General features: G+C 34.6%; 1 protein-coding gene across 2 annotated transcripts; it reads right to left on the reverse strand.

The window, feature by feature from the left end:
- Positions 1-20: 20 nt before the first annotated feature.
- On the reverse strand, positions 21-13,993 carry LOC138129196 (tRNA dimethylallyltransferase). 2 transcript variants are annotated; one of them, XM_069045453.1, is made up of 8 exons: positions 13,835-13,993; positions 13,352-13,540; positions 2,456-2,593; positions 1,043-1,281; positions 852-990; positions 688-803; positions 423-633; positions 21-337 (listed from the first exon to the last, which is right to left on the reverse strand). In XM_069045453.1, the coding sequence occupies exons 2-8, from the start codon at positions 13,469-13,471 to the stop codon at positions 35-37; spliced, it is 1,266 nt and encodes a 421-aa protein (XP_068901554.1). In that variant the 5' UTR covers positions 13,472-13,540; positions 13,835-13,993; the 3' UTR covers positions 21-34. The 2 variants fall into 2 exon arrangements, with proteins under 2 accessions (XP_068901554.1, XP_068901561.1); XM_069045460.1 differs by lacking the exons at positions 852-990; positions 1,043-1,281; positions 2,456-2,593.
- Between the last annotated feature and the right edge of the window lie 194 nt (positions 13,994-14,187).

Consider the following 14,187-nt stretch of genomic DNA (forward strand, 5'->3'; position numbering starts at 1 on the left):
TCCCCGACAAACACCAACTAATCGTTTCACGATTTTATTTTGTACTGTTCTCTCGTTTCGACAGTTTATTTTTTCTCTCGATCATTTTCTTGTGCCGATTGGACTTCAAGTGATCGCTCCATTGAAAGCTCCCCACAAAGACGCGTTCGCAAATGTCGCAGAAATAAGTGTCTTCCTCCGCGTTAGCAGTCGACGTCGTTGTCGTTTGCATCGGTAAAGGCTGGTACTCGCAGTCTGTTTGCGAAATGAAACTCTGTATGATCTGGGTGGCAGGTTGCGCAACGTTTTGGTCCCACTTGTCTAGATCTGTAACGTCTAGTCCGTACATTGGTGGGACCTGAAAACATCTTCCTTACTACCTTTTTGACACAATTTTTGTTGCCCGATCTTAGCCTAAACTATCTCTACTCAGGGACACTTACCTGTCTGTCGCGCCTGCCGAGAAAACGATTTCTGGTCCACTTGTTTTGCCTCCTCGCGTATCTTCTGGTGACCATCTTCAACTCTTCGAGACATTTCTCCAATTCTAGACACCCTTTCTCCGACTTCTTTTCTTCCTCGCTCAGCATTAGGTACGGATGGAATTCTTTAAAACCGATGGACTGGAAGACCCCTTTCGTGTAGTCAGGAAACCTGGAACAATGTACCAATAATTTTCACTTCTTTCAATTCTTTCCTGATTCGTACCCTTCATCGGCTATTCGACTCTCGTTGTACATTTTATGAAAATTCAGGAGTTCTTGCACCAGGCCTTGTTCCATCATCTTGTCCACTCTTCGATTCAACCGCTCGTCAAGTACATCCTGCAAGACAATACTTTAAATCAACGCTGGACATCTCGCAAGTATTACTTTGTCACACTGCAAACTAAATATGATTGCATCAGAGTATCGCAGTGCGCCTCCAGACGACGAAGCACCTTGAGATCTCTGCTGCTCTTCTAGAATTTTACTGTGGGGTTTACCCTTCTGACGCAGCACTTCCAGAGATCTACGATATCGCTGACTTAAAATAAAATTTCTTCAACTTGACGCCTCTTTACCGTAATATTTTGCGCCTGTTGTTGGGATGCAGTCTCTTGGCCATGTTCGGGTCCAGCAACTTCAATTTTTTGTGAAGTTCTTCGTTGGGTAATTCATGGTCATTATTGACCACGGCTGGGAGTGCTTTTACACGGTCTCCAGGTTCCTCAATTAAAATTTTCCACAAGAGGGACTCTATGTAGTAATTAGTTCCACCAACGACGATCGGCAGTTTATTTCTACTTATTAAATTATCCACCTAAATAATATTTAAGGAATTTTACGATGAATTATTAGGCGCGATCTGTTGCCACTTTATAATGAAACAATACGGGCAAATTGACTGAAAAGGAGGCCCCTGAATAAATAATGATCCTCTTTATGGCTTTCCGCTGAGGAATACTGATCATGTCAAAACAAAAGGAAATCAAATTTTTATTCGGGGTGTGAGCATATTTTTAAATAAAATCGAAGTGCTCCAGATAAATCAAAATTAATTAGTTCCGTGAAGATTGCTACACTTGCTGATGTGGGGCAAACAGGAGATTTGCTTCGAAGCAACAATTAATTTTGTTTTATTATCAGGCAATAATTTATCAGACAAAGCGCAATTTAAATTTAATAATAAACATTACATTTTAATTTGCAGTTTTTTTTTGTGTGTAATCCTTGTCCCAAATTACGACTTCCTGAAAAAAGGGTACCTCGAGAAGGATATAAAGTAACAAATGTTTTCATATCTGAAACACCTGTTGGTCGCGGAATAAAAAACAAGGGGAACTTACAGCTGTAATAGCAAAGAATTTTTTGTGGTAGATGTTCAGGGTCACGAATTTTCATGTTTCAGTGTTATTATTGGGATCGACCTTGATTACGAGACACGTTGAAATCAACGAAAGAATAAGTTACGTGACAAAATTTTTATAGTCAATATTTATTTCATCTATGACCGTAGTTAACGATGTCATGTTCGTGTTGATTTTGAAAGTGAAATTTTAGTACGGCGTACGTGTGTGCCACATCCTGGGGGTTTCAATTGAGAAACGAGTAATGTGTGAAGACGGAATAATATGGAGATAAAATATTGGGTAATTGTTCACTTTAACTACTTCTGGAATTTTCGCGTTTTTTCTGGCTTGACAGCCTCAGGACGTCCTCCTACATCGTTTCCCACCAGTCAAACCTTGTGCAAATGAAAATTTTCCTTAACCTTTAGTTATACTAAGACTTGGCGCGACCTTGACGCGACCTTGAAACACAACAAGAGAAAAAAAAGGCATTTACACAAGGTTTCAATGGTGGGACACGATCTAGGAGGACGCCCTGAGGCTGTCTAGCCAGAAAAAACGCGAAAATTCCAGAAGTAGTTAAAGTGAACAATTACCAAATATTGTTCTCAAAAAACAAAAGAACAGTTTCTAAATAAAGGATACAATTTTTAGGGCACTGTTACGATACTCGACCACCGTAAACATTTCGTGAGGTTGTAAAATGTCAATAAGGTGATGTGGTGCAAGTGCTTGTTCCTCTTTCGTAGCTTTTGCCGTTATGACATCAAGTCCCTTGTAAACCTACACGAGAAAACAATATAATATTTGAATTATTTACAGGGTCATATTGTTCACTTTTGTGCAACAGAAAAATACACAGATTTGAACTGTTACCGTTGGTCACTCATAATCATAAAATTTACAGTAGCAAGAGAGTAATAATTCGAAGATGAAATTCAACATTTGTACCTCCAGTGTAAAGAATAAAGATATGTAATGTATTGAGTGTAACAATCTCAAGCTCTTATTGCAAATGTTACTGTCATTGTATCGAATAATATAAAACTCATATTTGTACTGATAATGTGATTTTGCTGTAAGCGTCACTGATGGTGTCCCAGATGTATTCTGCAGAGCAGGTTTGGCCAGGCGGTCGATCGCAGAAGCTTTCTCGGTTGATTTTAGCTAGGATCTGAATTTTGCATACCTTTTAGAAAATGTGAATTACATTGCTTAAATTCATAGTCAGCAGAACCATTCTACAGGCTGTTCTTTAAATACTAGTACAAAAAAAGACTGGTAATAGGTGAGGATGAGTAGAACTCATACACAAAAAAATTATCTAATAAGTCTTTCCGTTTTCGAAATAAAAATAAATTAAATCTTAGTTAAAATTGTCAGTACGTTGCTGAATTAAACGTAATTAAAAACGTAATTGGGGTTGTCAAGCAACAATAATATTCTTGTTGTATTTTTGTTCATAGCGTTGTCGGGTTGCTATGGTTGTTTAACTTATTGTTTACTATTGTGGTGTCTGTGGCGTAGAATGTGTATGGACCAGGGTTAGTTTATCCCTACTGTTTTAGTTTAAAAAATGGTTTTCTGGACTCTTTAGAATCTCCATATGACTTGAACTAGCATTTAAAAAACACCCATACAGCGTGAATTCGAAATACGTCACAATCTTGAAACCCCAGGATCTTCAAACTAATTGTAAAAATCCCGTGGATTCAGTAAAGCCATGTAAACTTCAACCACAAAAGTTGAGTACGCCACTGATATCACGTTAGGACGGATAGTAAGATTTAAAAAGTGCTTGAGTGCAACGCAAAAAAGATGCAAAAAGTTTTGTTGCGCGGGTGCTAGTACCGCGTGTACATTAGTTGCGTTCAGTGCAACCTTCGGCTATTGTTTGTTTCGAATTTTGCGTCTCAGTGTGTCATTATCATTGAAAATTATACCAATAGTGAAATGACCGATATGGTACTTTGTGGGCACAAGCTTTGTATCGCGAAAAGTTTCCGGCGCGTCGTGTTCCGCATTCGCAAATATTTCTGGCTGTTGTCTATGGGAAAATGGTACTTTTCGATTGCATTCGTCAGCAAGAGTTTTGTGAGTGATTCGAATGTGCGTCGATCAACCTGACTTTACGCGAATAGTGTTGTTAACGGAGTTTTTAACCCATATTTACCAGCGCAAATCCCGGACGATGCAGCAAGTTTTGCAAGGATTCAGGACAATCTACATCGAAGGGCACAGGCGTGTATTAGAAATCACGACCGACATTTTGAACATTGTGTCTAATTATTTAAGTACGGTAGTTGTCGTTTTTGCTTTGACTTTTCCTTTCACTTGATTTTCACTCTTAATGTTACACGTTTTTGCGGCTGTGTTTAAAGTGTTTTTCGGCTATTTAATCAAAGCAAGCTTTTGTCACTCTTGTTTTTAAATCGTTTTTGCGGATATTCATGTTTCGATTTATTAGAACTTTCAGAAGCGTCTCGTTGGGGATCGAATTAAGTTAAATTGGACTTTATGAATTTAAAATGTTTAACCACATTTTCGGTTTATTCACATTTTCGGTTTATTCACTTCCTGAAGATGTTGGGGTTTTAAGATTGTGACGTATTTCGAATTCACCCTGTATATGATTAAATGTGTACAGTCATCTTCAACAATACAGAAAACAATACTGGTGGTAATACCGGGTGATCAAGGAGGACTGTTTAAGTTGGCAATACAATTAAAAACATTTTTTTATTCGGCTATTTACAACACTGCAACCGGATATGTTTTGTAGGTTTATTTGACAGATATCTGACGTAGCATTAATAACGACAAAATGGTACTGTCGCGAGCAATACATTTTGGTCGTCAATGTCATTTCAAAATTTGGTTAGATTGTCACAAATTTAAAAATTTTCCCTGCCTGATTATGCCCATGTCAACAAAGTGTAAAAAAATGAGAAAAAAATGACAATTAATGTCATACAACATGATGATAGGTTATGATATTTACAACTGTTTTACAATGGAGAATGGAGCATCTTCGATTGCGTCAAAGAATGACCTTGACGACCAAAATTTATTGCTCGCGACTGTAGGTTATGAGAGTAAAAATTTAACGGCAAAAAGAAATCAAAGTTGGAATTCGGAATAATAATCTAAAAATTCTCGAAATTCTCGAAGTGCTCCCCATTTGGCTCTAAACATAAATTAACTATTCTCTCGAACGATTCAGCAGCATGTTTAATTTAATTTGAAATGTCAAATTTGATATGTGACTGATGCGGCTGTCAGTGTGAAGCCCTCAACAACCGGAAGTTACTCCAGTTGTACCATTTAAAAATAAAATTCAGCATTGCCAACTTAAAGAGTCCTTCTTGATCACCCCGTCCCGTAGTAGATTATTATACGAGTTTTATAAGACGTTTGATTGTGACACGAGTTGGTTGGGGCACGACGAACGCAGTGAGGAGTGTTCCAACAAAACGAGTGTCACAGTGCGTCTTATAAAACCAGTGTAATATACTACTTTGGTCGCATTAATTTGATAAAAATTCAAAAATCTAATTATGAAATAATCTAGGGACTTCTGTGTGGTATGAGTTATGGTGGCATTTCTGTGAAATTTAGGTCAAATTTCATGTTTTAATTGTTAACAGGATCTCGCTAGAGATGCCGGACGCCGGCTAGCGTGCCATTACAGCAATACCAACGTAACACGTATTAAAAAAAAAGAGTTTTACAAAGACACTAAAAAGTAGAAAAAGTATATAATATTACAGAGTGTAATAAAAACGGGCATTTTAGCGACGTCATTCCTCATGCGAACTTAAAAGGCGACACAGAAACCAAAATATGTAATTCTATAAACAGAGGTGGTAATTTTATTCTTTTCACTATCGCTTGCTTTTGGGGTAATGATCTAACGATAATAAAATTTGACTAAAGTCACTCATTAGTGATATGTTACTTTTTCGGCTCGCCTGTGGACATTTCAACTCCTAGGATTTGATTCTACAAAAAAAGCCACTTCAACCGTTTCTACACAGAAACACAAGGATGCGATTTTCGACCGCCTTGAAGATAAAGATATACAAAGATATATCAAAAAGAATCCAAATCACAGCAGGCGTTGCCAATTATTATCGGTCCCGTCGTAGGAAAATAAGCGTTCAACCATGGGCGTGGACAATTTATGACCTCAAACGCTACTTCATAATAAATCATACTTCATGAATTTTAGACGTTGGGATTATAATTGTGCATTTTATTATTATTATAAGATAACGGAGGCAATTTATAAGATAAACAAGAGCAACGTTTTACATTCGTAGGAATGGGTAATTTATCAGCTTTATTGCCAAACGTGACGCCACTGGTACTGATATTCTTCGTTGAAATGTCACATTTCAAACTAATGGTTTCTTGTTGTCAACAATAGTCAACATATTAACCTAGAAAACAACTCTTCGATTTCGGAAAAGTTTACAGATTACAGATGTTTATTGTAATTGAATAAGTTGTAAAATGGGTTTTACCATTGAAAAGGAGGCATTTTTATTAGATTATGTATTTTCGAAACGGGGTTCAACAAGGAAATGGAGACTGGTCTTACGTTAACTTTATACCCCCTTGCATTGAAGAATTTCAAGCCAGATATTCGAACCTGATGGGTATTGATCTATTGATTATCAAGAAGTTTATCAATGTATTAAAATTATAGTACCTAATTTTAAGGAATAGGATCCACCATTAAGAAGAAGTCAGGTCGGCCCTTAGTTCGAATTTCAGAAGTGGTGCAAATGTTCAACAAATTGTTGAGGAGAATCCCTTAGCTTCCATAAGGCGTTTATCACAGCAAGTTAATGTGAGTTATGGCACTTGTCAGAAAATTTTGAAGAAGGTTATTAATTCGTTTGCCTATAAAATTGGTGTGTTGTACGAAATAAAACCTGGTGATTATCCCAAACGAATGATCACCATAACTGAATTTTGTCAATCCATTTCATCTGAGTGCTTGATAAATGTTTTTGAAAATATGAAGAGACGACTTCTGGACCAAAATGGAGAACATTTTAAGGAGTTTTTGTGATAACTTATTTTTTGTCCTTGAAGTACTTTAATAAATTAATAATTCCTTTAAACCCATTATTCATGTGTTAAAATAGTAGTTTATTTGACGAGTTTCGTTTCACTCGCGTTTTAAAATGGCCCACGCGTGCCAAAAAGGCCCAATTTACACACGAACGAGTTGAATACAAGGTTTTTTTGTTCGACGAGCCCCTTAAAGGCTCCAAATCGCTTAAAATCTTTAAATTAGCTTGACGTTTCGTTTTGACAAGTTGTGACATTTATCAAAATCCGTTCACATAGGAGAAAATTCTCAAATTCTGACAGTGTCGAACAAAAAAAATTATAATGGCAATTAATATAGTCCATTTTTTAATTATAGTCCGATGTATCAATTAAAAAGCAGAACAACTGTCATACTGCTATCTCTTTTCAACATAATGTAAAGAAACTATTGAATTCTTGTACGTATTGTATTAAGCGTGTCCCACTATGCATCTCGCTTTAGCATATGCGATTAGACCAAGACGCGAATTGTACGTTTATTCCACTAGCGACGTCAAATTTTTAGGTTACGTTTTAACCACGTTATTTGTAATAATTTTGTTTAATTTTGCTTGAAATGTCCTCCGTATGATGCCAACGAAAAGCATGTGGACAAATCCTTTTACAGAATTTGTAAATTGCAAAAATAATATTGGAATTGCGCGGAAACTTGCAAGACTGGAAGTTAACAGGTAAGGGGGTAAACTAATTCATAGAGAGTTGTTTTGTGTTCATGGCGTTGCCGAAACGAAATCTAGGAAGAAAGAAAGACAGTCTAAACGTGGTTGTTTAGTGCTGTTTTCAACAATTTTTAATATATCTGACCTATTAGTTGATATGTAAATAGTTATCAAAAGCGTTCTGAAGGGCGCGGTTTTTTGAAAGATAAAATTAAAACGGAGGAATGAATTTGCAGAAATACCAAGAAAGCACGAAAGTACACAATATCTGTCTCATGTTGCTTAAATAAATTTTCAAATATTGGTAGAACCATGCACTGCTGTCAAATGTCGAAAGCAGACGCAGGTCATGTCGACTTCTTGATTCGGACTAAGCTCATCGGACTATAATAAAAAAATGGACTATACACAGATTTTTCGAGAGGTAGGCAACCAATAAAACGAGTGTGCACAGCAAGTACAGGTCATTATGTAAATGATTGTCCCATCGCAGTAGGCGTTGGTGACGTAGTTGAATGTGCCGCAAGTTTCATAACATGAGTGAGACTAGTATCGCCGATAGGTGGCGCTACCGGCGGTAGTGGAAATCTGTCTACCAGTTTGTCTAACGTTGCGACGCTGCCGGCACACCCAAAATTTGTGTGGGTTTTCAACGCCAACTGCAATGGAACAATAATTTATAATAACACTGTATATAAATGTGTCTGATTAATAAATAGGACACACGTTTCGATTAAACAAAAGATGAGGTAGCATTCTTGATTTGTTTTCTTGTTGATCACTTTGTATATGTGCAAATTTTACAACGTTAGTGGTGTAAGAACTAAGAAGTTGGGTTTGGAGGCAAATCTGTCAAAGTGCCAAATGTCAGAAACGTTAATTTTTATATAAAACGCAACAATATCGAATTAAAGCATGTAAATGTGATTGCAGTAACTCTCATATCGTGCGATCCATTGAATTTGTAATTAGAGTTGGCGCTGGAACTGAAGCCGTAGGTCTTTTTGAATCGATACACTTATTTGTGTATAAATTAATGTTAAAATGCTATCAGTGGAGTCAAACGAAGGGCCCGTTTGTGCTTAGAACAAAATGGTTAACACTTTCAACATCTGTTGTAACATTGTTTAATAAAATAAACATTACCATTGTAATTTTTTCTTAATCCCTCGAATCCTTAATTCGCCATTTTCTGTTTTATAATTGTCATTAAATGTGACGCTTGCCGCGATAGTTCAAAATTAGACATGCGTTGACAGTTCCAGCGCCAACTAATTACAAATTCAATGAATCGCACGATATAACGTACAGACTGATTCAAATAACTTTCCGACCCTAACGAATTTTAAATGCAACCAGTAATACGTTAATCAGTTATGACTAGATATTTACCAGTAAATCTGGACACTCCTGGCATTATTGACAGTCACTTGACAAATCGTTTTTGTACAAGGTGGACCATCGTATAGCATATTTGCGATAAAACCCTTTTTTAATTGTTAAAAAAAAAATGAAATTTAGAAGGTATAATCTTAAATTTCCGCTGTACGAAATGGCCGAATCATTTTTTATAAAATAAAATAAATGTGAAATATAACTTTGATAGCGTTTTATTATCAAAGTAATAAAGCAATCCGGATTTTTCTCTTACAATCCCCCCTACAAGACAATGTAGATTTTGATTATACAAAAGTTGGCATGTTTGCGGTAGTATTTTAAAATGAAGGAAATCATCAAACGGTGGTGAAGTTTGATTTACAAGGGTCTACAATAAGTCGTCGGCACCTTACAAATGCAGGACCGTACCGCCAGTTATGATTTATAGCTGGTTGTTTGGGGTAAGCGACCATTGTCAATCAAGAATCATAACCCCATAAATTACTCACATTTTGGTACCAAAAATTATTAAATGTCAATTAATTTGAAATCAGTGACACCTTTATAATTTTTAAAATCAAGTAATTTTAATATTTTCAGTTTTTAACGTCGTAACGCCATTTGGAGTGTCTGTTTGAAAAAATAAAAAATTCATGTTGTAGTACATACTTTCAGTGTAGATTATTGACCGCAAAATTCAAATTTCTAGGATGATTAAAAATATGTACATATGGTTTATTGAGAATATGCTATACTAGCTATACGATGGTCCAGCCTGTATAATTCTGAAATATTTTTTGTTAATTAAAATGTGCTTCAATGACGAAAGAATTGATATTATATTGATATAAGTACCTATGATGAGTCAGTTTCTTAAATAAAAAAAAATATATATCTACATATTGTCATTTTTAAATTTTTATAATTGAGATTTTCGTAAGGGATGTCCAAACCATACAAAAGTTTAAAATTATTCGGTTTTTGGATCAAGTTATGAACGAAAAACGTATTACTGGCTTAATTTAAATTTCTTTACAGTCGGAAAGTTATGTGAATCAGTCTGTATAAAAATTGCTTGAATTTCCCTACAACAGGCAAAAATTAAAGCTGCGTGATATCAATGATGCCGTGCGATAAACAATTATTTAGATCAAAAGAGGCTTTGAGATTTGAATGTATACAGTTGTGTTCAAAAACCTGTTGTACAGAATTTGTAGTGTGCGAACTTGTACGTGATTTCTGAATTATCTGTGACTTTGCATTTACAGTAAAAAAAAGTTGTATCCTATTACATCACAAAAGTTACTAAAATCACTAGATTTAGTAGTGTATATTGAAAATGGATGGAGTTTACACACTATTTTTTTGCATATCGATGTAAGTTGAGAAATTTGGTCTAAAAGGATTTATGAAATTTTGCAAGAAAAAAAAAATATGTATGCTTTGACAATCATCTCCAAGGAAATGGAACAAAACGATGCAAAAAAGTACTACTTTCATTACGATTTTTCGTGTAGAAAAGTGCTACTTTCAATACGATTTTTCGTGTAAAAAAGTGCCACTTTCATTACGATATTCATAAATTGTTTATAAATGTCTATTTATCATTGTTCAAAATGTAGGTGAATTTGTTGTTACCTAAGCAACCCTTAAAGCTTTACTGTTTTAAGGGCCCTTTTTTGCATGTCGTAATGAAAATGGCACTTTTTTACACGCAAAATCGTAATGAAAGTAGTAGCACTTTTTTATACGAAAAATCGTAGTGAAAGTTGTACTTTTTTGCATCATTTTATTCCATTTCCTTTTAGATGATTGTCAAAGCATATCTATTTTTTTGTGTGTAATTTTTCATAAATTCTTTTGGACCAAATTTCTCAACTTATATCGATATGCAAAAAAATAGTGTGTACAACACGTTATGAAAGTCCCTTTTTTCACTTCTTTGCTTGAATCAATCTGCAAATTCGTGAAAAAAAGTATGACTTTCATAACTAGTTGTACATATTACTATTTTCGCAAGCATTTTAGTGTCAAAAAAATCATTTTTGAGTTGAAATTTGATTAATAGTGACAATTGTTTGACGTTTATTAGCTGAGTTAGCAAAGATACGAAATATCTGACACGGTCAAAGTCATAGCCGCCCGCCCCTTATCTCAGTAATTGTTGATCGCACCGTATAAAGCAGAATCCGGATGTTCAGGGAAAATGACTGATTTTTTGCTTATAGCTGCCTATTTTGACATACATTTTATTTTTCATGGAATAAACAGCAGCAACGGATTAAGTTTACCTATAGTTCAAAGAAAATCCCATATCCACACTATCTTTGAGTGAATGTTTCTGCTGATCAGGTCAACAGTAAATTTTTGTAGATTTAGCCCTCGATTTCATGTGGAAGTGAACATTTATCAATGCGATGTGTTGCAATCGAATTAACCGCAACCTATTATACAGTGTGGAAACTACTTATGGAATAAATTCAGTAATTTCAAAACTAATGACATTTGTCGAAAACGCTGAAACAGGTTCAATTTTTATTTCTCATAGTGCTTATTTTAAGTTGGTTCACTTGTTCATGACGTCATCCATTTTTGAGTTATGACGTCATCAGCAATTTTTTTAAATGACAATCCCCACTTTTTTTTTCTGTTTTTGATAGATCTTCCTACTACCTAAACGATAAATGAAAAAAATTATTGGCTTACATAACATTGTTTTTGAGGACACGATAAATTTTAATTCAAAAATTTAATTTAATTTTTAATGTAAAAATTTTAATAGACCTCAAACAAAAACAACAAAATATCTAAAGTTAACAATAAAATGTAACGCAAATGTTGAAATTGTCCCCCGCCAACCATTTGGCACTCACCGACACTTTGTACACTTCACTCAATAATGTCACGGCTGATTTGTTCCATTTCAGCCCAAATTCTCTGCCTAAATCTTCTAAATTGTTTGGTCTATTAAAATAAATCTTTTATTTTAAATAAACCCACACAAAAGAATTTTACGTTAAAAATTATACATTAAATTTTTGAAGTAAAATTTGTCATTTAAAAAAAAAATGTTATGTAAGGTACCAATTTTTTTCATTCATCGTTTAGCTAGTGCGAAAATCTATCAGAAAGAGAAGAAAAAAGTGGGGGTTGCCATTTAAAAAAATTGGTGACGACGTCATACCTGAAAAATGGATGACGTCATGAACAAGTGAAGCAACTGAAAATAAGCACTATGAGAAATAAAAATTGACCTGTTTCAGTGTTTTTCACAAATGTCATTATTTTTGAAATTACCGATTTATTCCACACTGTATAAGATTTTTTTGAAAAAAAATTTGGGTAAGTCATCCACATAAAAAATGTCTTTCAATTTATTCTGCAGGTTCATAATCATAAATTACAGTGGTGAACGCTAAATTATTATTTGTTCTTGTCATGGTCGGCATTGACGACATTTAGTATCTGACAGTCGATCGCAACAACACACAAATTGGTATGGACGAAGTACCTAGGTATCGGATACGAAAGATAAATATGTATATTTTTCATAAGTTCAGTCGTTATGGTGGAAGCAAGTTAGACTATTCGGAGAACACCATCGATGTCCACTTCACACCCGATTGATTACACGTTCATAATACCAATCAAGAGTCAAAGGAAGCCATACCAATGATTGACGTGCTCTTGATGCAAAATCGTGCGAATAGCGGTTAACATTGCGAGCTGAGATTTTTTTTTTGAATTTTTGTATAACAATATCGTAACGGAGATTTATCCGAAGAAGGTATCGATCGTTACTTTCCAACAATCTATATTTTTGTGAACAAATTGGTGTTTCTTCGTCATTCCCACCATATTTGTAACATAGAATTTTGTTTTTAGCACCAGACCATTACTATGTACTTATAATATCCTTCAAAAAAAAGACGAAAAGATAAATTCTAATTAATCCACCACGAAAGTACAAAATTTTCTATAAACTATACCATTTTTGGTTCTATAATAAACTTTTTTTTTTCCTGGATAGTACTTTTGTTTGCACAAACTTTTGAGTTTTCTATTTAGACATTTTTTACTGTTCCTTACTTTGAAAACTTTAAAGTGTTCACTTTTTTTAAGCAGTAACGTGGCTACATACTCGTATTACATACTTTACTACTAAATAATCCTCGAAAACAATTAAAATTCAGATTAAAAAGAAACAAAGAAGTTACGAATGATGAGTGTATTTCATTTGAAGCGTTAAGACACAAGACCACGGTTCATTCACCCTGTATAATTTTACTTGCACGTGTTTTCGGTGTTATTTCTAAATGTATTTATTCTTGTGAAAATTAAAAATTATAAAGAGCAACATTTACAACATACAATGAAATACCTGCATTGAATCTGCACCAATTATTTCTCCTTTAAATCTTCGGGCCAATTCAATCGACAATTTTGTCTTGCCCGACCCTGTAGCTCCCAATATTACGACTAATGGCAACCTTTGGCTCATTTCAAATAACAAGATATTTCTCCTTAGAAGACGACACAATTATTTAACTTGAATTCTGAGCACTGAAAACTATATTTGCGTCACACTCAATTTAAAAAATATTTACCACGAGATGCGTGTTCGGAGCGCAAAATGGCCTTCCATTTTCCTAGACAATGAAAATGGAATCACCACGAGGCAACGAACAAAGAAAAGACTGCTAATAACCGTTAAAAAAATTCTTTTTTCTCGACAAATTACATAAAATCTATACGGATCATTGGAAATGTGTGAAAATGCACGAATTACTTTTATTTTTAAACAAACACGCAACAAATTGCAAAAATTACATTTAAATTATTTACAAGAAACAATAAGGCTTACCGAAATTTTTGCATCAAAAACTCACTACTTTGCCACATTTGCACAAATTTTACACGTGCTCCATATATCACCAACCTCGTGCGACTTTTTCAAAATTTAACCTCAAAAAATAAGCCGACAACTGTCAGCTGATTCTACATTTCTCCGAACTGTCACTGGGTGTACACTGCGAGTTCGATTCAATGGTCGATACTATGTCGGAAAAAATAGTTTTATCAGTAATATCAATAGCAAAACGTAATTCTTTTTTCACACATAAACAGTTTATATCGAATACGCACAATCCTGTTTACGAGCAAATAATATTAAAATCATTACTTCAAGCACAGATTCAAGTGAACAACAGTAAACTT

Source organism: Tenebrio molitor, chromosome 1 (genome assembly GCF_963966145.1).
Source record: "Tenebrio molitor chromosome 1, icTenMoli1.1, whole genome shotgun sequence".
Classification (NCBI taxonomy): Eukaryota; Metazoa; Arthropoda; class Insecta; order Coleoptera; family Tenebrionidae; genus Tenebrio; species Tenebrio molitor.

Coding starts and splice junctions, on each gene's coding strand:
- LOC138129196 (XM_069045453.1), bottom strand. CDS start 13,471: ATGAGCCAAAGGTTGCCATTAGTCGTAATATTGGGAGCTACAGGGTCG. Junction 991..1,042: donor AACAGGCGCAAAATATTACG/GTAAAGAGGCGT, acceptor GCGATATCGTAG/ATCTCTGGAAGTGCTGCGTC. Junction 634..687: donor AGTCGAATAGCCGATGAAGG/GTACGAATCAGG, acceptor ACATTGTTCCAG/GTTTCCTGACTACACGAAAG.